General features: G+C 45.3%; 1 protein-coding gene across 2 annotated transcripts in view; it reads left to right on the forward strand.

Moving 5' to 3' along the window:
- The first annotated feature begins 9447 nt into the window (after positions 1 to 9447).
- LOC121166947 (reelin) overlaps positions 9448 to 24158 on the forward strand; it is a 357334-nt gene continuing 342623 nt past the window's right edge. For both annotated transcript variants that reach the window (XM_040996283.1, XM_040996284.1), the window contains exon 1: positions 9448 to 9685. In XM_040996283.1, the coding sequence (XP_040852217.1) occupies positions 9448 to 9685 (238 nt within the window). The remainder of the gene's footprint in view (positions 9686 to 24158) is intronic.

Genomic DNA, 24158 nt, shown 5'->3' on the forward strand with positions numbered 1-24158 from the left:
CCAGCTCCCAGCTTTGGCCCCAGCTTAACCCCAGCTCAGGAGGGCATTTGAAGAGAGAACCAGTGCCTGGGAGTGCCCTCTTTCTGTTTCTCAAAATAAAATGAAATTTAAATGAAAATATTTCATGGAGGAATGTAGCTAAAGCTAACTTTAGACTCTTCTTTAGTTTTTATCTGAAAGGCAAACAATCAGAGTCACTGGTGACTAGCTGTGTTTGCAAAAGGACTGGGGCTTTGTTAGAGATGCTTGGCTGCCCTTCAAGTACCTGATTTTGCAGTATCAGGTACTAGTATCACTTGGTTATTTGTTCAGCCACCTGAGTTTGTGGAGCACTTTCAGTCATAGGTCCAAATTAATTTCTGTATGTTAATGCTGAAACTAGAGTATGGAGTGTGTTATAAATATTCTCTCTAGTATCTTGGCATAAAACATGGCATTATTTAGCATTGCTTGTGTGAATTATAATTTGGCTAACTTGAGGTTTTTGAAGTTATTATTATTTATTGTATTAAAACCTGTTAGCATTAGCAGTAAACCATGTCTTAATAGTGATACATTTTATTGTGGTTAAAATGTTACGTTTTGACTCTGAGTTTTATCCATGAGCATTCTCTTATTAACATCATTAATATGCAAACAAAAATGTGTTCATTAATCTATTAGAGGAAAAAGATATATTTTACCAGACTGTGTAGTGTAGAGAAGTTTGTGTCTTTAGCAGAATGGTTAGACATGGCCCAGACTTTGAGTAACATCCACGTTGTATACATTAACTGAAAAAGACCAAAAAAAAATATGCCATTGTGTCCACCATGTGAAAAATAAAATCTCGTAATATCATAGGCATGGAAATTGGTCATCATTTCACATTTAGTGCTTTGTTTAAACCTGACCCATGAGCCAGTTGAGATCAAAGTTCACAAAACTGGCAAGGAATTGTTGCATTACTGTGTGTCTCTGACGTGTGAAGGACACAAAAAAGGAATTCATAGAGACAAACTGTTTGGAACGAACAACTCCTCTCTAAGTCTTGAGGACTTTCTCAAATTTAAATGAGGATAATGAATGAGGCGAATCAGCTATTCAAGGTAGCCAGTCGGGTCCCACTCCCATCCCCAGCCTCCACCACCGACAAATGATTCAGGATTCCTCGTTCTTGAGTGTTTTATCTGAGGCAGAAAGAGCTTCTTCTAAAGAGGCCAGGGAAGAAAAAAGGGGGCTACTCAAGGTGGCATACAAAGATGGGAGGTCTGTGGTGAGGGTCAGCCTGCTTGGGAAGGCACAGTGTTTTTGGTTTCATGCACAGTTCTGCTTCATGGTAGACACTTTACAGAAGTCATCAGTTTAATCCTTGTCTGTGAAAGAACTCTTATTTTCTGAGCACGGATGTAGCTGTTGAAGATCAAGATGGATTTTTTTGGGGGTGCCAACAAGGTCATGCGTTAGAAGGTATGGATTATCATTTTTAAAGGCCAGGTATGCCTAGGCACTGATCATGTGACACTAATTTGCTGAAGAATGCTATGTTCCTGAATAATTTTTCCATTCCATCAGGACACTGCATTGAATCCAACGATATTAAACAGATCCTTCTTTATTTAACACTACCGGGAAGCCTTGCATAAGTATCTATTATTCATGCAGGACTTGATCATGGAGGTACAAAGGGGAAACAACACTCATGCTATTATGTTTTATAGACTACGGGAGTCCTGGCTTCTGTTTGACAATGACCCAAACTTTTCTTGATGAATTTGAAATTCACCTTCCCATGAAGGCCACTTCTGAAAGCAATCCCGGGTCAGAACTCATCATTAGTTGAAAGAATGCAAGTGCTTAGACACTTGCCATCCTGCAATTCCCAGGGAACTGCTGCGACAACCCGTGCTCACCCTTGTGCCGATCAAAACAACGAGGACGAGGTTTTGGGGGGAAGGAAGGAGATAAAGACCATAACAGACATCCAACTCTTAAAAAAATGTCACCCTGCTGCAGGAAGGCATTTGGGAGCTTCAAAAGGGCCCAAACGGAAGGGACTTCCTGCATGATGAAATCACCAAAGAGCTGCAGGTGTTTAATGTCAAGTGCCATAGCTGGTCATCAGGCTGATGCTAATGCCTTCCTTCTCTGTTTCATCAGGGTGAAACTTGAAGTGCACAGGTTAAGATGGGTAAGATGGGGCATGATGCGACCCTATTCCCCGCTTCTGGAGAAGAAGTAGGCATGAGGAACAAAGCAATGCATGCCTTAGGGCATGAGCAAGAGAGAAGCTGGTGGCCCAGCCAGCCCTGAACCATCAGCTTCCCAGTTTCATATTTATGTAATAAGAGGAGTTGTCTGCCTATGTAATGTTATGCTCAGCGACAACCGAATGATGACACATTGCGTGCCTGTTTTGCTCAGCATTCACTTGGCCTTCTTTTGTTGCCTTTTCCTGTGGAAATCACCTCTTCTTCCCCCGAGCAGTCTATGTAGTCTTAATGGAGCTGACTTCATACTTCATCAGCCTGGGCTACTGAGGGCATGCCACAGGTTGGCTGACTAGCATCTTCATCCAGATGACTGTGTCAGAGGTTGATTCTCAGTCCAAAGAGAGTCAGTTTTCTCATGCTGTGAATACACCGGCTTGCTAAGGGCCACCACGTTAAGAGGAAATGTTTGAGAGTTGCACCGGTGCAGGAAGGAGCAGAAGCCAGCGTCAAAGAGGGTGTTGACAGCGCTAGTTCAGCTGCACCCGTGCCTAGCACTTCCAATAAAGTCTTACAAAAAGTAATTCCTTCTAGAGTTCCGTCTATTAGTTCACTCTGCAGGTAGCCTCAATGGCCAGGGCTGACCAAGCCAAAATCGGGAAGCAGGGTCTCCTACGTAGATGGTAAAGGCCCAAGTACTTGTTCCATCTTCTGCTACTTCTTCCGGATCATTGTCAGGGAGCTGGGAGTACCTGCACTAAAACCTGCACTGGTTCCCAATGGGATACTGCCAACCCAGGTGGCAGCTCAATCCACCGCACACAACTTATCCCATTGGGTTTATTCGGAGTCTTCAATGGCTATAACCGAGCGTTCCATCAACTTCAATTTACATCTAAAAGAGATCTCCAAAACATTCATGGATAACTTATGGTACAAAAAATGTGCACAAATTTCACAAATTATTGGAGGAGTTTAGAAGGCTCATGGGAAAATGGAATGAAGAGTTATTTGGGTGCAAAAGACAGAAATCCATGCATTATTTCTTCACAATACATACCCTCCTTAAACATTTTGTATATCCTCTTATCCTAAAATTCATGATACTTAAATTGTCAGTGAAATTAAAAAACAACTTGGGAAAGTCCAGAATCTACCAGTTTGTTGAAGACATACCTAATTCCAAGTAAATGTTTAAGATCTCTCATCCCATCCCTAGACAAATGCCTCTGTCCTTCCAAGAATGGTCCTGTTTATCATCCTGTTTATTTCTGTATACTTTACAATATATGTATGAATACCTAGGCGACAAACAGTGTCACCTATCTATGTTTTGGTATCTGATAGGCTAGTTTGTGTTTTCTTCCTCCATTTGCTGAATGAAGCATTCTGCTTCTAGATTCATGTTGTAAGAGTAGTTCTCCATTCATTTCAGTATCGTGTAGATTCCACTGCAAACGCTTAAGGGATTAAAAACCTTGTGGAGAGTGCAACACATAGAAGCTTCGTTCATCTTTAACTGAAAATTTGTATTTCACTCAATTATAAGTTAAGGTCACAGATATATCCCATAGTACATTAAAGTGGCTAAGGACAGCTTAAAACACAAACCAAGCTCACTGTTCACTCCTAACATTGCTACTCTTAATATGTGATGGTTAATAAAGCACATTTTTCATTTTATATATAGATAGATAGATAGATAGATGGTATGTGGGTAGTAGCTATTTCAATAACTTGTTTTCTTTGCAGGTTTCCACATTTTACATAAAAGCACACACAAAAAAAGCTTTGGACATTGTCCTGATAAATGTGTCGTAGGTTCTGCTGCACTCCCAGAGAAGTTCTTTTCATGAACAAGCCAAGGATGTAAATTCTCAGCAATTAGGGCCCGGCACAGTAGCCTAGTGGCTAAAGTTCCCGCCTCAAAAGCGCCGGGATCCCATATGGCTTGTTTTTAAAATTTCTGGTCTTTGAATGATTTCCTTTACTGTCTGTAAGTCGAATAACAGAAGGAAATTGTGCTTTCTATTAGATCAGTTTGTTTTCCTGGAAGAAAATCTCTGAGAACATCTGACATTCCATGCTGTCAGAAGCAGATGCCTCTGCTCTTCGAGGTCTTAATTTTAGTCATCGTGTTTTGTTTCCTTTTCTTTTCTGGTGTAAGATTACCAGCTGATTTTATTTTAAACAGTTTTTATTTTTATCTGAACAGCAGAGTTATAGACGGGGGAAAGAGAGGGAGAGAGAGAGAAGGAGAGATCCTTCGTCTGATGAGTTTCTCTCTAAATGACACAACTGGCCAAGACTGAGCCAGGTCAGAGTCAAGGGTTCCATCCAGGTCTTCCATGTGGGTGACAGGGGCCCACGATCTTGGTCCAGGTTCCATTGCTTTTCCCAGATCCGTTAGTATGAAGTTGAATCAGAAGTGGAGTGGTCAGGATGTGAACTGGCATCCATTGAGGATGCTGGCTTCTTGGAGTTTTTATCCTTAATTCTTCTACAGTGCTTTTCAAAAGGTTTCTTTTTATTTATTTAAAGTCGAGAGAGAGAGAGAGAATCTTCTGCCTTTCCACCCACTGGCTTTCTCCCAAATGGCCAGGAGCATCACCTTACACATGGATGCTATGACCCATACACCTGGTCCTCTTCCACTGCTTTTCCCGATCCATTAGGACAAAAATGGATCCGAACGGGGGCAACTGACACTCAGACTGGTGCCTATGTGGAATGTTGGCATGGCAGGTGGAAGCTTTATCCATTGTGCCATTGCATTGGCCCCTTTTTATGACTTTTGAGATGCTTGGTTTTTAAAATGTAGTATTGTGTAGTTGATGCTTCTGACATCTAAACCCATGCAGGTGTGACTGTGTAGCATGAGACTCTCAAACTATTTCTGTTGACTCATGGGGTCTTGTTTCTCACAGCATTAACGATTTTTTTTTTTATTGTGAACATGGGTACCCTACGTCTTCATCTGTTGTAAGGGTTTTTCTGTTGTTTTGCTTCTTAGAGATGATTTAAATTTGGCTCTTTCAGGTGTGGGGGGACACATTCAAGACCACGTTCAGTGAATTGTTGGCTTAAGGTTGCCTAAATCAAATGAAAGTGTGATTTTGGATCACAAACCCGTGAGGGGGCAGATGGTAGCATTGTGTCTTGGTGAGAGAATTCCGTTGTCTTTCACTATGGGGTAAAGACGGAGGCAAGTGAAAGAAATTTCCCGAATTCAGCTTCCTATCGAGGGTCTAGCTATTTGGAGAAGGTTATAGATTGGTGCTTGTTTTTTGTTCATTTGGTTTTCATTTGTTTCTCATGTTCCCTTTGATTAGACTGCTTTGCAATCCAGTTACTTCTGTAGAGTACCGTACCAACAAAATGAATTAGTAGTTGTTAAAGAAAGCTGCTTGGATGTCACAGTGAAGTTATTGTAAATATTTTTAAACACTTATTCAGAATTTCTGTTCCTCTGTCCTCACAGGCTGGCAATAGATAGCTTGTGGACTAGCCTGCAAACGACACTATGAGAAGCACTGTTCTATCACGCAGCCCACTTGGGGCAGGCCCTGCACTTTATCTCCAGTGGCCATGTCCCACATGGCCATCAGAAGGGAAACTCTAGGGCCACTGAAATGGGCAGATGTCCCCAAGTGCTCGGTGGGTTGCAAACCCAGTGTTTTATCTTTGGATTCCTGCTCTCCGCCACAAGCCAATACTTCCTCCTCTCACTGAAATGCATGGGCAGGTTCACCAAAAGACATGTGTCAGAATATTTTTTTTCAACGGCACTGATCATAGGTGCTCAAAACCAAGAAACGGCCAAAATGCCGTTGTCAGTGGGTGAGTGAACACATAGGCATATGAATGACCAAATGGTGGCTACTTGCTACATGCGACAACATGAACAATTTTCATGTCATGATTTTAAGCTTAAAAAGCATACATAAAACTCCTCTATGTCATTTCATCTATGTAAAGCTGGAAAACAAGCAAAAATAACCAACCTGAAGATATATTTTTGTCCCCACTCGAGGAGAGCTCCATGCCTTGGGGAAAAGCAATCATTCCAAAAGCTCACAAGGACTTGTGGCTAATGTTTTCTGGATGCTCCTGACACGGGCGTTCCTTTTGTAGCACTAACTGCATTGTGCTCTGCTCTTGGGATTTGTTTGTTCCTGTGCGTAAATGTCAATACTCCATTGCGTCTCTCCTCCCAAATGAAAGGGAGAGTCCCGATGAAACTGTGGGATACACCTTGATGATATGATACTAGATGTTCTACCATTGTCATTGCTTACCGTGCCACGATGCACTTAGCAGAATGTGGACTTGCGACTATTGCTGAAGGACTATGCTAACTGTTGTAATTATATGGGGGGAAATGGTGGCTGGGAGGAAGGGGAAGGGTGTGTGTGGGGGGAATCCTTATACCTACAAAACCATATCATGGAAAATAAAAATATTTAAAAATATGGGAAAAGGATGAAATGCAAAAAAAAAAAAAGTTTACTTGGGGTTGGCATTCTGGTGCAGTGGGTTAAACCATGATTTCTTTCCACTGAGGATTATTTTTATAGAAAATGCTTGGCTTAAAATGTTTTTTCTCTTGTATTTTCCCTTTGCTTTTTTCTATACTAATTTTTTTTTTTTGTATACATCTTAGCTTCCTTCCTCACTTAAGCCTTCACTATCTTCCTTTTTAACTTGCCATTCTTTAGTTTCATTTAGGACATACCATTCTTTTTGAAAAAAAAAGTTATTTTGAAATAGAGACAGAGGTCTCCCATTTACTGGCCACCAAGAGCCAGGACCGGACCAAGCTGTAGCCCAAATCCAGAAACCCAAGTTTGGGTCTCCCCTAAGGGTGGCAAAAATTTCAATCCTAGATTGCAAACTCCATGAGGTAGACTTTCATCACTGCTGAGTCCATCGGAACTACCCTTACTGTGTCAAGGGGGTGAGAACTCATTCACCCTTTAAAACATTCTCCAGAGAGGCTGAGTTACGATGAGGGGCCAGGTAAAGACCTGGGGGTGAAGGGTACCAGACAGGTGAGGCGTGAGGGTGGGGAGAGGAGGGCTAAAGGGTGTGCAGTAAGGCTACGGGACCTGAGCAGCCAGACAAGCTCATGCAAACCCCAACTCAAGTCAGTGTTGAAGACTTGAGTTCTGTTTTAGAAATGGTAGTGTAATGACTTTTTATGGACTCACAATTTCTCTCATGTTAACATTGTTTTTTTATTTAAAAAAAGTTCTTTTATTGATTACATTGCATTATGTGACACAGTTTTATAGGCACTGGGATTCTCCCCTCCCCAAACCCGCCCCCTCCTCCACCTTGTTGCATTAGCACAGTTCAAATTGAGTTGATCATGTTAACATTGTAATGTAGGGTGGCATTAGTATGCTCTGGCAGGACGTGTGTCTCATAGCCAGTCCTTAGACATCCCCTCTTTACCAGGTAATTTCATTTACTGAGTGCAGCATCCCAGGGGCTTTGGGCTATCCGCGACTGCTTTACCGTGCCATAAGCAGGGAGCTGGATGGGATGTGCAGCAACCAGGACAAGAACCAGGGCCCAAATGGGACGCCAGCGATCGCAGGGGGGAGGATTAGCCAATTGAGCCCATGGCGCGGGGACCATATTTTGCGTTTCTTTTGTGGCAGGTGAACCCTTGAAGGATTTTCAGGGCTTGCAAAGGCAGGTAGAAGTGGTCACTTTGTACCTATGCAAACTCGGAAGAAAAACGTGTGTGTGTGTGTGTGTGTGTGTGTGTGTTGCAATGAAGCCACTGCAGAGGTCTCCCGGTGGTCCCGTTTTATACTTCTTACTCCAAGACAGCGTCTCTTTTCAATTTTACAATCCACTTCTTGGCGTTTTTCTGGGCCTGGTGACCCGCCACGGGTGGGAGAGCCTGACAGCGCCGCTCCCCGGGGCTCCTCCGGATGCCACGGGGCCCCCACCAGACGGCTTTCCAAACGCGCTTAGAATGACCATCCCGCCTCCCCGCAGGTGCCCTGCGCGAGCGACTCATCACCGCCCGCTTCCATCACCTCCGCCTCCCCTGCGCCCTGGTCGCTCCTCCCCAACCCCGGCCCCATCAGGGCCATGGGTCACCCCTGACATTTAGAGGAAATAAACACTGACTTAAAAAAAAAAAAATCCTGCCTGCGCCCGCTCCCGGCGCAGAGCTCCGCGGGTCGTTTCAGCCTCGGACAAATCACCATTTCCAGGCACCTCGCGAGGCTGCCAACCCCACTTTCCCTTCATCCCATGTTTAAATCCGGCTACTGATGGGGGATCGGGCGCCAGGGGGACCTGGAAGGGAGCGGAGAAGCGCGAGGGGACCCCGGGCGCGCGGTGGCGGGTGGGCGTTGGGGGGCCGCGAGCCCCGAGGGGCCGCGGGGCGCAGACAAAGGAGCCGGCGCCCTCGCGCGCGTCCCCCGTTCCTCCCCTCACGCATCCTATAACGCGGGGGGGGGGATGGCGATGGATGCTGGGAGAAGGCTACCCTGAGGGCCACAGGGGCTTGGCCTGCGCCCGTCCGTCCGTGGGCGCGCTCCGGCCAGCTGGGCGTGGGGTCCTGGGGTGTCTTTTTTTCCCAGTCCCCACCTCCACCCACCCCCTCCGCTTCAAAAATTCGCCCGCTCTCCCCTCGGGGAGCCTCAGCGTCCCTGTCGCCTCACAGCCGGGGCTCGGGTTCCCGGTTCCCTGGCCCTCCGAGGGGCTGCAGGCCGGGTTCCCGTGAGGCGTGCGCCGCCTCAGCCGCCTCAGCCGCCGCCTCACCTCTGCGCTCGGCGAGGCGCTCGCAGCCGGGAGGGCGCGCGCGGGGCCGGGCGTGCGCGCGTGCGTGCGCGCGCGGGAGGGCGGGGGAGCCGCGGGGACACGTGTGGCGGGGCGGAGTGGGGCGGGGTGCGGGGCTTTAAGAAGGTGTGCGTGCAGCGGGGCGGCCGCTTTCCCAGGCCTGGCCGAGGGGGAGAGTCGCGCCGAGGCCTTGGTGGCGGCGGCGGCGGCGGCGGCGGCGGAGGAGGAGGCGACGCACCGAGGCTGCGGAGTTCGCGCTCACGGCGCCCGCAAAAGCCCCGGCGTCCCGCGGCTCCCCAGGCCCTCACAAAGTTACTTTGGGAGCCGCGCGGTCTCCCCGCGGAAGTTGCCGGCCGAGCCCTCCCGGCTCGTCACCGCTCGGCGGCCTCGCCCTCCCTCGGTCCCGGCGTGTCCCGAACTGGATGAGCGAGCGGCGCGCGGGGTGCGCGGCGGCATGGAGCGCGGGCGCTGGGCCCCGCGGACTTTGCCCGTGGTGCTGCTGCTGCTGCTGCTCCTCGGGGCGACGCTGAGGGGTCGCGCGGCCGTGGGCTATTCCCCCCGCTTCTCGCCCTTCTTTTTCCTCTGCACCCACCACGGGGAGCTGGAAGGGGACGGGGAACAGGGCGAGGTGCTCATCTCGCTGCACATCGCGGGCAGCCCCACCTACTACGTGCCAGGACAAGAATACCATGGTAGGTACCTCGATGTCTCCGTGCTCCCACCCACCCACTCACCCACCCTCTTACCCCCCGGAGAGCGTCTTTTTTTTTTTTTAAATCTCTTGCATAGGGGGATCATTTCAAACCCAGAGTGTACCCCAGTCCTCCTTCCGCCGCCGCGCGCCACAGGCTGGGTGGGGTGGGTGGGTGGGGTGGCGAGGGAATAAAGTTAGTGGGGGAAATCGAGTCTCGAGTTGGGATGGAGCCACTCCGGACGGGGTCCCCCCCTCCAGTGGTTGAGCCGGCCGCCGCTGCGCTAAATGCCGGGCAATTCCTGGGAGAGGATAGTAGGGGACTCGGGTTGGTGGGTACCCTGCCACGCTGAGGGAGCGGGGAGCATCTTGCTGGAGTTCGGGGGCTTAGGAGAGGGTGATAGGAGGTGTGTGGGGGTGCAGCTGTCACTTGGGCTTTGCGCACCGAGTGGTGACAAGGGTCGGGGCTGCCCCGCGCCGTCCCGCCACCAAGCTCCCGCAGCTGGTCCAGGCAGGAGCTGGTCCAGGCAGGAGCGCCCTTTCTCCCATCCCTTGGACGTCAGGGAGGCGGCTCGCTGCAGGGAGCGCAGGTGGCCTTGCCAACGTCCGTCACAGAGATGTTTCTAATGGCAGTGGTACTTTTAACCCGCACGGTGTTTGCGGGTAAGCATTTTGTCGGTGATGCTTTCTAATAACTTTTTTTTTTTTTAACTCTTCCTAGCTTGAGTTTCTGGGTGAAGCCTGGAAACCCTCCTCCCCACCCCCCCGTGATTTAAAGGCACATTTTTTTTTTTTAAATCAGGGGACCCTGTTGGAGCCCCTTACAAAAATTAAGTACTCCGGAAGATGTAGGATTTTAGCAAAGAGAAATATCATTTTATTTTGAGCTGTGCATAAAAGTGGAGAAATACAAAAATGTCCGTTTTGGGTGTTTCTGTTGGGATTCTGCAGCTGTAAAGCAGTGACAGCCACTATTTAATTAGAATTTGAACGTACCAAATATTTGTAAGCAGCCAGATACAGTCGACTGTCAGCTTGGGTCTCATCACGGTTTGTTGACACGGCGAGAGAGCCAGCAGAATCCTGGCATTCAGTTAGACAAGCCCTTAAACATTATAAGAATCCCTAAGATTTCCTTTTCTTTCTTGAAAAAAAAAATACCTGTAAAACTGCTTTAAAATATTTGCCCTAGATAAATGCTTCCTCGCTGTGTTAAAGCAGTGTTTCTCGTAACTTTCTCATGCCAGAAAGTTCAACTTACTGGAATTTGCACCTTATTTTTGGAAAATTAATTTTCAGTAACTAGTCTGATCTTTAAAAAAAAAAAATTCTTCGGGCGCTGTCTTTCCAAGAATGGTTGGTGCTTGTTTTCTCAAGTCGTGATGCCCTTGAGGTGGGCAGAAGCCAATGTGGTGACAACGGGGACCTAACCCGAGCAGATTGGCTGTGCTGGGCTCTCAGTGTGATGAGCCTCAGCAAACGTGCCAGCTCTGGGGAGACTGGTGGGTGACCCAGGGGGACTTGTCAGATGGTGATGAAAAAGAGCCTGTGATGCCAGAAAGTCTGTGTTTCTGTCTTCCACGTACCATCCTGTGAGGTGGCAGCATGGGAAAGTTAAAAAAAAAACCCACAAAAACCACTACCGTCACTATTGTCTTTTGCTCGCGTGTAAGTAGCCTCGAGTGTAAGATGACACCAAGAGCAAAGTGCAGTACTTTCTATTGGACATTGGGAGGCAGAAACGCGCAGAAACTTTCAAGTTCTATCTCTTTGCTGCCACTGATGAGGTAGAAAAACCTTCTAAGCTTTGAGATAAGGCCGGCTTTTACATTCCCACTACCTGTCTCACCAGGCATTTCTGTTTGAGCTCCAGCTGTGGCTTTCCCTGCGGGAAATGCTTTCTTTAGGCTTGAAGGTTAATTTTGCAACAAATTGTTTTAGCATCTCTTATGAGTTGAACTGATAGCTCCGAACTTAACGCTATATACTTTTGTGATGGGGTTGTTTTGATATGTGACCAAAATGAAGAACACGTTCACCAAAAAAGTCTGTGCAGGCTTAGGAATCCATAGGGTGTTACCGTGTTCTGGAGCTTTACAATGTAACCAACTGTATCAGGAAAAACCAGTGTTAAGTAGATTTACATGGAACTTGCTCTAGGATGAGTGGTGATGGGCGCTAGGCTGATGTGACATTTCACTTGCGGTAATGCACTAAAGTTGAGGTGGTGTGTATGGTGGCACCTGACGGGGAGACAGGGAGTATGCGACACTCTAAATAAGATGTCTAGAATAAAAGCGGTTCAGAATTATGAGTTTCTGTGTGTGTGATGTTTAGTTAAAGGTTTCTGTCAAAAATCTTTGACCCTCAAAAATGAAAAAAATATATAGACTGCTTGAGGCAGTAACAGAACTGTCACACGTTTCCACCAGACGTTTTCATCATGTGTTTGCTGCATCAAGCACTCTGTAACGTATGGACAGGTCTAATAGACTTCTAGCTCTCAGGCCAGGGGTGTCCTTCACTCTGTTTGTACCTTACATCTTTTTAAGTCCCCTTGTCTGTGACTCCCCAGTGATGGCAGTTTGCCATAGGATGAACTCCTTCCATGAATGTAAAATCCTAGGACTTTATCAAAAAGAGAGGTGTCATCTTGAATGAGAAAGATCTCAGGGTCACAGATGTTTTTTTTTTTTCTAAGTCATTCCCTGCTCCTGAGTGGGACTACCAGGTGCCAAATGTGGGTAATTTTGTTGCTTCGCAGAAAGTTACAAATGACCGGACAATAGGAAGTGGAGAGCTAGATGGGTTAGGTAGCTGTTGGTCCCCAGCCACGCCCAGCAGCTGACTGCCCCAGTTTCTAAGAGGGTGGTTGTGACACTCTTAGGTCAAGGTGGAATCTGCAGCTTCCTCTCCCACAGTGGTCCTTCTTCCCTTTTTGCACCTCCTGGCTATCTGTCGATTTTGTTTCCTAACTCCTCTCATCAATCCATTTACAGTGAATGTGGCTTTCCAGTGTGAAAAATTTCCCCCACTTTTTTTTTCTTCACAACTGTATGTAGAAAGATGGTTTTCGCTGTTGCTTTTGCTTAAATTAGCTTTGGCATCATTAAACAGAAAGAGAATAATGTTACGGGCTAGGAAGACCTTAGAGGCCCTGAAATCCTAGCAGCGAACACTTCTCCACTTGTGAAGTTGCCTGTGGAGTCAACATCAGAGGAAAGATCAGCCTTGAGAGAAGACAAGGTGACTACAAGCCAAGTATGGATAAATGGATCTGTCCCAAACAGTTGAGCTTCAGCGAGACTGTTTAACGGAATTCCTTATTACAGTGTATCAATAAGAAATATGATCTAAATTATCTATCAAGGGGAACAAATCCTGTCTTGATGGAAGTGGTTGAGTGATATGCCCCTGACTCTGTAGACAGAGGATTCTGTTATATTTGCTACATCCAGTAGCGCTGTGGGTGGTTTCTTCCTATTAGCATTTCCATACCCTTTCTTCCAGTCATACTGTGGAGACTGCAGGAAAATCAATTTCCTACTGTTAAAAGCTGAATATTTCCTTAAAAAAAAGTGTAATCAGGATAAAATACTGGGGGCACCTCGTTCTAACAGATGCCGGTTATCTGTTGTCCTGGATACCCTGTGTTCTGAAACCAACTGGTTGCTACTTAAAAATCACCATTCCAAGAAAGCGCAGTGAATGTGGTGACCTGCCAGCTACTGGGGCCATCTCCCTGTCGGGCACAGTGCTAGGATATAGACTGCTGATTTAGTTCTTTAGAAAGATGCGATTTGACTGTTGGAATGAAAGCACTTTACTTTTGCTAAGGTAGCTGTTGTTGACTCTGTGTGTGTGTGTGTGTGTGTGTGTGTGTGTGTGTGTGTGTGTGTATCCTTTGGTCTCAGATTCTTGAATCAGCATATTGAAACTCTTAGGATCATTCATCAAACGCAATTTATAAATGAACTGCAGCTGTGTCCTGCTTAGGTAACACTGAAAATTTGGCATTTTAAACATCTTCCTCTACTTGCCATGTTGTTCTTACTTAATGTGTGTACTTAAAACGTGTTTTACTGATGTAGCTTGGATTGTTTCTTAGCCTGAATAAATCTTGCCTCATGTAATTTGTATTCCTTGTGTGAATTTCAATGTTAGTCTTAGATTAAAGAATTAGAGCATTAGAGTCATAATTCAGAACATCTCAGTTTGGCAGAAAGTCTTACTCCATTCATAGTACTTCATTGCTAGAGCTTATTTAGAATGGTTCTTTCCAATTTATAATATTCTATTTCATTGCACATGTCAAAAATAAAATAGGAAATTTGTGTCATTGTATATAGGGGAGGTTTTTTTTTTTTGCAGAACTGCCTTATTCAAATACGTTTTCATCATTGAAAAGAGGATGCTATTGTAATGAGATTTCAAAGTCAATATTATTGACTTTTCAATTTTTTTTATAAATTAATTTTATTCTAGAGAAAATATCTTGGACTCATCTTTGATTTCTTTGTACCCTTTTGGGAATTGGTCAGCTCTACAGCCTGGTCTGGGAACCTCACATTGTAAATTATTTGGGATAGGTTGTGATAATTGTTTTTAGACATTTATTATGTCTGTGTTCCTCATGAGTAGTTGCTGGTGCAGTAGCACCTTAAGTAATCTTTACAGTTGACAATCATAAATACATAGGTCATTTATTGGAATATTTGCATTTTAAAACAGTTATGCTAATCAATATCAGTCCTTTAAATAAAAATAGAGAAAACCATCAGATGAATCTAAACTCAGTCAAGTAAAAAAAGATAATGGAATGTCTGGGCTGGAATGGGCAGGTTTGCTGTGAACAGAAGTCAGGTAGGGTATTCCTGGGTAATGGCAAAACACACATAAAAAGAAATTCATTTATGTAACTATTCTAGTTTAAAAATCATTGGGGTGAATAAGACACGCTTCCCCTAACTTTAGAGCCGTTCAAAAAAAATTCAAAAGGAGAGTCATTTTTAAAAAAAAAAATCTTCACCACTCAAGAAAAAAAAATGGTGAAGCCCATTTTCAGAAAGTAGGAATGAATTATTCAGCTTAAATCTCATAAGGATCGCTTAAACATGGAGATGATGTGTTTTTTTTTTAATCTGGGCTCCAGGACATTGTACAAGAAATGATATTCCTTAGGTGTCAGTTGCGTGGCTCAGAGAGTAATTTTCACCACAGTCACCTGCCATGCTCATCTCAAAGAAGGCTGAGCTTTTGACAGGTTGAATGCTGTGCCTGTGGGCTGACCAATTATTTTTAAAATGTGCCTTCTTTAAAACTATGCACACTTCACCCCCCTTTTTCACTCTGTCCCCTGTAGGTCCCAACCACAGCCAATGAATTTGAGACTGTGTCTGTGTGTAGGAGATAAGTACAGATGTGCAAATGTTGATCTGCAGCGAAGGTAGCCCTAATCGCCCAAAACACGAAGCTAAGCTGATTAAACTGCTTTAGCACCACAAAGAGATAGTTAGAGGGTCTTTGGGTTTCACATGTCAACTTGAAATATCCTGAAATCCTTTTCTTAGAAAAATAAGTTACTGTTGAAAACAGAGGTCCCTCTAAATGTCTGGGGGGGGTGGGGTTCAAGAGTCTTCCTAACATCACTGCTTGAGCACACCCACGAACGTAGGGCCCTGAGAAGGACCAGTACGCTCTTCACATACCCACCCCGTGGACTGCCTGTCCTGCTCTGGTCCCCCTTCCTTTCTTCTAGGCCTTCTCAGTTGCTCCCCTTGTCTCTCCTCCGTAGGCCCTCTTAGATTCTGCCTTCCTTTTTCATTTCGCTCTTGATGACTCTATTCCTTTTTTCTTATGTCTTCCCTTCAAGCTTCCCTTGTCACCAATTCTACTTCGTTTCCCTCTTCTAATATGTACTATGGGAAGTAGCAGTGTGTACACACACACGCACACACACCTGCCATAGTATTTGTTGGCTGTGTGATCATAGAAGGGGCTCAAAATTGGCTTGTATATTGCCATTATAAAAAATGAGCTTTATCGGCTTATTAAAACATTTCTAGTTCCTCTTTTAAAACACTAAAGATTAGTATTTCCCAAAGAAAAGTAGTCCTACCTGCTCCACTATAAAATGTCTTAGAAGAACTGGCAAGCCAGCAGTTCGTGGGATTCTGAATTAGCTGCTTTCTTTGCTGTCAGTGGTGTGGTCAAACTGTAGAATCTGAAGTTTGTGCACAAAATCTCAGCTATACCAGATAGAAGTGTTGTAGCAATTGGAAGGCTGCACACTGAATTCACCTGAAACCAAAAGGCAACTCAGAGATATCTTGAATGCTTGAGAACTGCAGGATGGTTCTGGTATATTGAAGAAGGCCTAACTTCATCATCATGTCTGTTACCTTAAATTGTTGCCTTACTGGTCAACAGTGACTGGGTCAAGGTGACTGGCATTATTCAGTAGGCAGACCAGAGAGGGACACAGTGGAGGGAAGGGTGAAACCCACTGGATTGGCAGCAAAGAAGGGAGCTGTGGTGATCTGGGTTAAGTTCTACAGTCTTGCTTTCTTTTCATATTTAATGTATTTGTTCAACAGGCAGTGGAAAGAGTGAGGGTAAAGAGAATGAACATGAGAGAGGAAACTCCTGCATGTTAATTTATCCCTCAGTTGTTCTTATGGGCAAGGGCTGGGCAGGGCAGGGCTGGGCTGGGCTGGGCTGGGCTGGGCTGGGGTCAGAGCTGAGGAAAGGAACTCAACCCAGGTCTTGCAGTTAACTCATAGCATCACTGCTATCTCCCGGGTCTGAATTAGCAGGAAGCTGGAATCAAGATTCAGTGCTGGGAATTGAACCTGGGTCCTCCGATAGTGTCTTAAGACAGGTGTTTTAAGCCATGATTTAACTACCAAGTTATTCTTGCCTTTGCAGACCCACATGCTGTGGACTTTCTGGAACAGGAACTACTTCATTTTGCTTTGTGTGAACTCTAGTGACTCTTCCAGCTTCAAAATTTTAAGATTCTGAGGCTCAGAGCTCAGCCTTGCTACGTTGGTTAGAAAAGAAAAAGTCCAGAGAGGTACCATGGTGTACTGGAAAGAGCTGGAAATTTTGCAGCAGGGAAGTTCATGTGCATATCTTGTACCTCTAACTTCAGATTCTTCATTGAGAATATAGAAGTAATAGTTTCCACATGTGGCAACTATGTGTATATCTATATAAATATAGATTTGTGTATATAAAGCAGCTGGCACGCAGCATATGCTTAGTAGATATTACTAGTTATTAGCTATTACGGTCTCCAACTTGAAAACAGACACCCTGTCCAGATGAGAGCTGTTCACCCATGCCTGTTCCTCTAGTGCCTCGCCAACAAAGTGGCACATCTCAAGTGCAATTCCAAGTTGAGTTTGTTGAGGAGGGTCACGAAAATGGAAAATCAACTTATTACCAAATATGTGTAACTAAACACCGCTTCCATTAGAAGTGTGTTTCTTGCCTACAGTTATCGTAAAGTTAATTAGGATGGTTTTAATCAAATAAAACTTTCTTTAACTTACTTCCTCAGTCAAACACTCCTGCCCCTGAGTTGAGTAGTTCTGCTTACTTTGACCACAATAACTATCAAAAACATGTGGGTTTAGGTGGTGGTCTAAGAGACACCTCAAGTGCGTACAGGTAGATGGATTGAATGCTTGTGTGTTTTGTTAAATTCTAAATACGATTCAAGGGTTTTTATCAAAAAAGAGATGGGACATGTATGTCATGAAAAAGCTGTGCGTGGATTGCAAAAAAAATTTCTACATCAAAGTATACTTCTCTGGAATATAATTTTCTCTGGACTTTTTGAAATACCCTTGTATATTTTTGTGCAAGCCTTTGTGAAGTACTTTCAAATGCAAAAGTCTTTCTGCTGAACTGGAACTGAGAGAGAATGATTTTTGATCGAGAGTGCTGGGTCCTTGGAGACTAAGTGGAGAACCTTAAGTTCGGAAGTGGTTAGCTGGTAAACCACTTAAGAGAAAATACACACTTGTCAGTAAAAGGCCTTGGCAGACTAGCGCATGCTGTGTCTGCTCTGTCTGCTACAGGCAAGTTTATGGATTGTCCTTTTTTTTCTTTTTTAAGATTTATCTATTCTTATTACAAAGTCAGATAATCAGAGAAGAGGAGAGACAGAGAGGAATATTTTCCGCCCAATGATTCACTCCCCAAGTGGCCACTACGGCTGGTGCTGTGCCAACCCAAAGCTGGGGGACAGGAACCTCCTCCAGGTGTCCCACGTGGGTGCAGGAACCCAAGGCTTTGGGCCGTGCTCATCTGCTTTCCTAGGCCACAATCAGGGAGCTGGATGGAAAGTGGAGCTGCCAGGATTAGAACCAGCGTCCATATGGGATCCCGGTGCGTTCAAGGTGAGGTTTTAGCCGCTAGGCCACCATGCCAGGCCCAAGTTTGTGGATTGTCAAAGGAGTTAGAGGATCTCAATGGCAGACTCCAGACTTTATGAAGTTGACATTTTCTTTGGACTGTTTTTAAAAGCAGTTGCCCTGTTCCTAGACTCAATAAGTGTCTCATTCTGTGGCACACCTTGTTTTCTACAGTCCTCTCCAAGATGCCTGTCTTACTGATGTTGTGTAGGTGAGATGTATCCAGTTAAAACTACTGCCTGTTACACTTGCAGTTCCATGTAGCTCAGTAGGTGACAGTCTGCTGATGGTTGGTTGTGAAGCCCATGAAAGAGATTTGCAAAAGATTTAACAGGCGTATCTCTTATGTTTTGTCTTCAGTTTTGTTGCTTGCTTGTTTGGTTTGTTGGTTGATGTTTTTTGGTCATACTCAACCTGTGTCTTCTCACCAGGATGTGGTGTAGGCTGCTGTGACCCTGAGGAGTGTGGCCGCATACTCAGGATAGAGAAACAGAATGGTAGAGAGGGCCTGGATCCTTGCAGACAGTACCAGCCCTGGAATAATTTGAGGGTTTCTTGTATCATAAGCAAAATTACTCCTGTTCTGAATGTTGTCCTAATTGAGACATTGTTTCCTGTAAACACAGAAAGGAATCTATTCACAATCTCTGTAGTGTCCGTCACAATGCTTGTAGCAAGTTCTGAAATCCTTTATGCCTCGGGTGCTTTTGGTCACTGTGATGGAGCTAGGATGTTTATTAAGACGCCTTTGACAGTGTATTTCCATGTGTCACTGCAGGTGGTAACAACGGTGCATTTTGTGTTCACTCTTGTAGCTGAGCTCTGGGAAAGTAATCTGTGCATGACCTCCGGTTTCTGGAGTCTCTTATTTACTGACAGTTGATGCCTGTTTTCGTTTCTGTCTCTGAACTTTATTTGCTGACACTCCTGTCTCTCTGGAGTGCAGTGTCACCATGTGCGACTCCTTTGACATTTAGAACCCGTAGGTCCATGCGTGATTGGTCATGAATGTGAGCCGTGCCCTAACCTTCACCTTGTTTGTTATGTCTGGCTCAGCCTCCAGGACCAGATCCAAGCTTGTCATTTCTCTTGTCTGTGACACATCCACAGAGGAAACAGACAGAGTACAGTTGCCTGCAGGAACATGTCATCATTTGTTTCAGGCCACCTTTGCTGTGAACGTTAACCTATCTGTGTTATGATCAAAATCGCAGTTCTTTTCACACTTCCTGTTCTTGCATCGACACTTCCTGCGTGCTCATCCTGCACAAGCTGTTGATGTCCAGCGTTTGTGAAGGAGGGACGTGGGACAGTTAGTTTGTATCTAGCTGTTTGCGTTCACATTCCTGTTTGGAGCACTGCTACTGACTGAAAAATGACAGCTGATGGGCTACCTGGATAAATTAATTGCGACCATAGCAATAAGAGCAAACCCTAAGTCAATACAGCATAGATGCCGGAAACTGACCTAGGTGTTTTACATGTATTAGTCTATGTGATTCTTTTTTTTTTTTTAAAGATTTATTTTTATTATTTTTTTATTGGAAAGGCGGGTATACAGAGAGGAGAGACAGAGAGGAAGATCTTCCGTCCGATGATTCACTCCCCAAGTGAGCGCAATGGCCGATGCTATGCCGACCCGAAGCCAGGAGCCTCTTCCGGGTCTCCCACGCGGGTGCAGGTTCCCAAAGCCTTGGGCCGTCTTCGACTGCTTTCCTGGGTCACAGGCAGGGAGCTGGATGGGAAGCGGGGCTGCTGGGATAGAACCGGCTCCCATATGGGATCCCGGGCGTGCAAGGCGAGGACCTTAACCACTTGGGCCACCACGCTGGGCCCAGTTTATGTGATTCTCAAAAGCTTCCCTGAGGTAGGTGCTGTTGCCCTCCTCCTGTGGATACAGATACTGGGTCACAGACAGATAAGGACTGTGTGTAAGAGCACAAGGCAACTGTTGGAGAATTTGTCTTGCTCCATACCTTGCAAAAATTATTTATTTTTAATTGAAAAGGCAGATTTACAGAGAGAAGTTTCACTCCCCAAATGGCTGCCACAACTGCAGCTGAGCTGATCCAAAGCCAAGAGCCAGGATTTTCTTCTGAATCTCCCAAGTGAGTTCAGGGTCCCGAGGCTTTCAACCATCCTCTGCTGCCTTTCCAGGCCACAAGCAGGGAGCTGGAATGGAAGTGGAACAGCCAGGACACAAAGTGGCATCTGTATGGGATGCCAGCACTCTAAGTTTGAGGATTAGCCAATTGAGCCATCATGCCAGTTTCTTGTCCCACATTTGTAACCTGTGAGCACTTTTTTAAAAAGTGATAATTATTTCAGGAAAGTGAAAAATGGCAAGAAATAATAAAAATCATTTCAAGAAAGTTAAAATCAGAAAAAAAGGTAATTTTGTTATTTAAAATATAGATTGCAAGGCGGATGTGAAGATACCTTCTAAAAGGTCCAAGTCCTACATCTGAGAAGCTAGGTTTGATGGCTGGCTCCTTAAGGCAGGCTTCCTGCTTATGCAGACCCTGCAAGGTTTAAGTCATTGGGTTCTCATTGCCCACGAAGAAGACCTGGGCTGAGTTTCCAGCTCCCAGGCTCAGGGTCACCCAGCCTGGAAAATCATGAGCATGTAGGGAATAAACTATTGGTAGGAGTTGTCTGTATTTTGTTTTCTCTCTCTCAGTGCCTCGCAAATAAATGGATTACAACAAGGAAATAAGAAAAGTAAAGCTTTCAAGAATCAATCCGAAAGGCTGGAGTTTCATAATCTTAATTCTTGGTTGTTTGTACGCAGTGTCTTCCAGATAAAGCTCAAATCGAACATGGTATCTAGTGTGCTAGTTTTGTGAAACAAATGACACGCTTTCCAAGAACAATGACGGGACCACCAGAGGCATTTAAACATCATGTTCAAAAATCGAACAGTTTTATGATTTTTGTTGATTCTGAATCAGAAGTCTTTTTTTTTTCTGTGACTCACCCATAGAACTTAAGTCTTAAATGCCAGAGGAGAATGTAAGGAATTATGTAGCTAGAGACATTTTAAAACATTTCATTGAAGTTCGTCTGTTTGTCGTATGTTCCTTCCTTCAGGAAATGACGTCAAGCATTATCATTCCACGTCTACAGCTTGTGGAACTGAGTGATGTGGCGTACAGTGGAAGTCCTGGGAGATGACCCGCAGCTTGCTGCAGAGTCTGATCCACTCATGGCTTTGTCCATACAATGTCATCAAAACCAGTAGAATAACATTTACTTTGTACTTGACTTTATGGAGTCACTTTTCTCACATGGATCAGATATTTTCTTAAAATATATATATATATTTCTTGAAAAGTAGAAATGAGGAAAGAACTTCCATCTACTGCTTCACTTCCTAAATGCTGTTGTGGTCTTAGGCAGCTAGTTCAGGGTCACAGGCTTGGAAGCCATTTTTTCCCCAACTGCACCGTCCTTTAAGTCAGGTGACATTCAGCCATCATCACCTGGAACCTGAGAGGGGTCAGTATTGCATTGCCGTGCACCCATCCCCCTTGGAAGCCGCCATGAAGCGCCATGATAGGGAGGGACTCACTCTCTTGGTTATGTGCTTCTGTCACTCTTGCACTCTGACTTGGCCTTCCCCAGTACCTGCTTGCTCTCTGGCTCCCTGCAGACGGAGTCTGAGGACAGGGAGCCCCTGAACATGGCTCCTGTAGGTATTCCTCACCCTCTGTTCACTGCTTGGGTGAGTCAGTGAAGATGCGAATGCTAAGATGCTTTGTATTTCTAATTTGTGTACTTTCAAGAATTCCAGGAGAGGTGAGGCCTAGCAGTAATGGAATGTGGACAGAGAAGCCAGGGAAAGGTGAATGTTTGCAGCTTTGTAAGTGTGTCCAGGTTGTTTGCTGCATGTCTCTTAGGATAACTTACATAGCTGGGGAAGCTGGGACATAGGTCTTCAGTTTAACAGACCAGTTTCATGGTAATGACTATTTGTTCCTCTCAGGTTTTGATTCAGACTAGATTGTCACAGTGATTTCATTTGCTGATGTCTGTTAGGCACTGTCATCACCAAGCTTGGTTAATAGACTTCTTAGTACATCCTAGACTTTTCCGGTGTGATCTCTTTTGCATCCTACAAGAATACCTGCAACAGATAGAACTGGATCAGGCTGAAACCAGGAGCCTGGAACTCCATCCAGGTCTCCCACATGGATGGCAGTCACTCAAGTAGCAGGGTCATCATCCACTGCCTTCCCAGGCTCCTGAGCAAGAAGTTGGATCAGAAGTGGAACAGCTGAGAGACTTGGGCCAGCAATCTGATATGGGATGTGTGTGTCTCACATAGTGGGCTTAAGCTGCTGTGCCACAGCGCCTATCTCATGGATTATTGCTTTGAAGTTATTAAAACTCAGTAATTTTATGTTGAGTTTGTTTGAACGAGATTAGATGAACAATCGCCAGACCCTCGGGGGGGGGGCGGTGAAGGGCTCAGCTGCAGACTTCCCACGATGCTAGCTGGACCCAACGTAGGAGTGTGAAGCCTTGATTTTTCCAGTATTAGAATGTCCTCTAAGCCTTCATTTGTGCCTACCTGGGAAAACCAATTCAGCTTGAAAATCTGTGAATTTCATTAGCTGTTGTACAGCTGAATGGTTGAGAATGGCAGATATACTAGGATGCCCTGGTTGCCAGCAGTAGAAACCAACTCTGGCTAACTTGCTCAGATAGAATGTACTAATTGGAGTTTGGTTAGCTCACAGACTGTAAGGATAACCCAGATGTTGAACAGTGGAGAGAGTGTCCCCAGAAGCAGGTGGCCAGCTGCTCAGGGAATCTTGGTGGTCAGAAGTAGAGGTCGGGTTTTTCTGGTCCCTCACTGTTGGGATAAATCCTCTCCACTTCCTTTCCTGTCTCCTGTCATTGAATGCTCGACTCCGATTCCTGGGATCCCAGGTAGAGTGGGGAGGCAGGGGAGTGGCAAAATTGGACCTTCTTTAGTTAGGAGAAAATGCCCAATTTGCAAGTCACCCCTAGTGCTGTACAGACCCCCTTTGTCACTGAACAAAAAGTTTAAGTCCGCTGGGATCTGTCTACCGCTCCTCACTTCAAATTTCCACGAGACTTACACTGAGTACCCTGCCCCACAAACTCGATAGGAAACCGTCCGAAGCCGACCAGGACCATCCCAGCACTTGGTGCAATTGATCACTGGACATAGTTGGGTCAGCTGGCTCGAGATTTCTGCCCACCTTCCTGGCGGTCACTTCTCAGCCTCCATCGCTACTGCTTTCTCTCCTCCCTGCCTCTTGGGAACCCCTCCCCCGCCCCATCCTGCCTGTTTCTTTCGGGTTGTCATCTAGTCTCAGGAATCTCAATCTACCTTGTACCTGCCATATCTCAGCGTCTCCACCTAGATATTTATTGGTGCTTCCTGTCTCTCCTCACCTCCTGTCTGTCCCTGCTGCCTTTCTCCTACTCCCCTAACGCCGACACAGTCCCTACAATTGTTCAGCCACCCCCGGTCTTTTTTCTAATTCTCCACGTTCAGTCTATCCTTGAGTATTGTTGATTGTGAAGCCCACCCAGCATCTGCCATGCTCACCACCACATGCACGCTCCAGCAGCCTCCTAAATGCACTCCCCTGGCTCTCATCTTCATTCTGGCCTTTAAACACAGAGCCTGAAGGTTTGGGTTAAAGCCAATCTTACCATCCCCCTGCTCCAAATCTAAGGCTCCATATACCTCGCTAAATTCTCCTGGGCAAATCCTCGTCATCGTCTGTTTAACCAATGTCCTATCAAGTCTAATGTTTTTTGCCAACAGAAAAGCAAGAATTTGAATAATAGATTGTGCAGTCATTCTATCTGTACCTCTTTTTGCTACCCATCTCTCTTTGTAAACAAAACAACAGTATTGATGAAAGAAACCCCACAAGTCTAGCATGGCCTCTGAGGCCCTGTAACACCTGATTCCTTGGTTCCATTTTGAGCTCGTTTTACTGCTTCTTTCTTAGTCCTCCACTGACATCGTGGAGGTCTTTTTGTTGCTGCCGTTCTTTAGATGTGGAA

Source organism: Ochotona curzoniae, unplaced genomic scaffold (assembly GCF_017591425.1).
Source record: "Ochotona curzoniae isolate NIBS_2020 unplaced genomic scaffold, NIBS_Ocur_1.0 patch266, whole genome shotgun sequence".
In the NCBI taxonomy this organism is placed as follows: Eukaryota; Metazoa; Chordata; class Mammalia; order Lagomorpha; family Ochotonidae; genus Ochotona; species Ochotona curzoniae.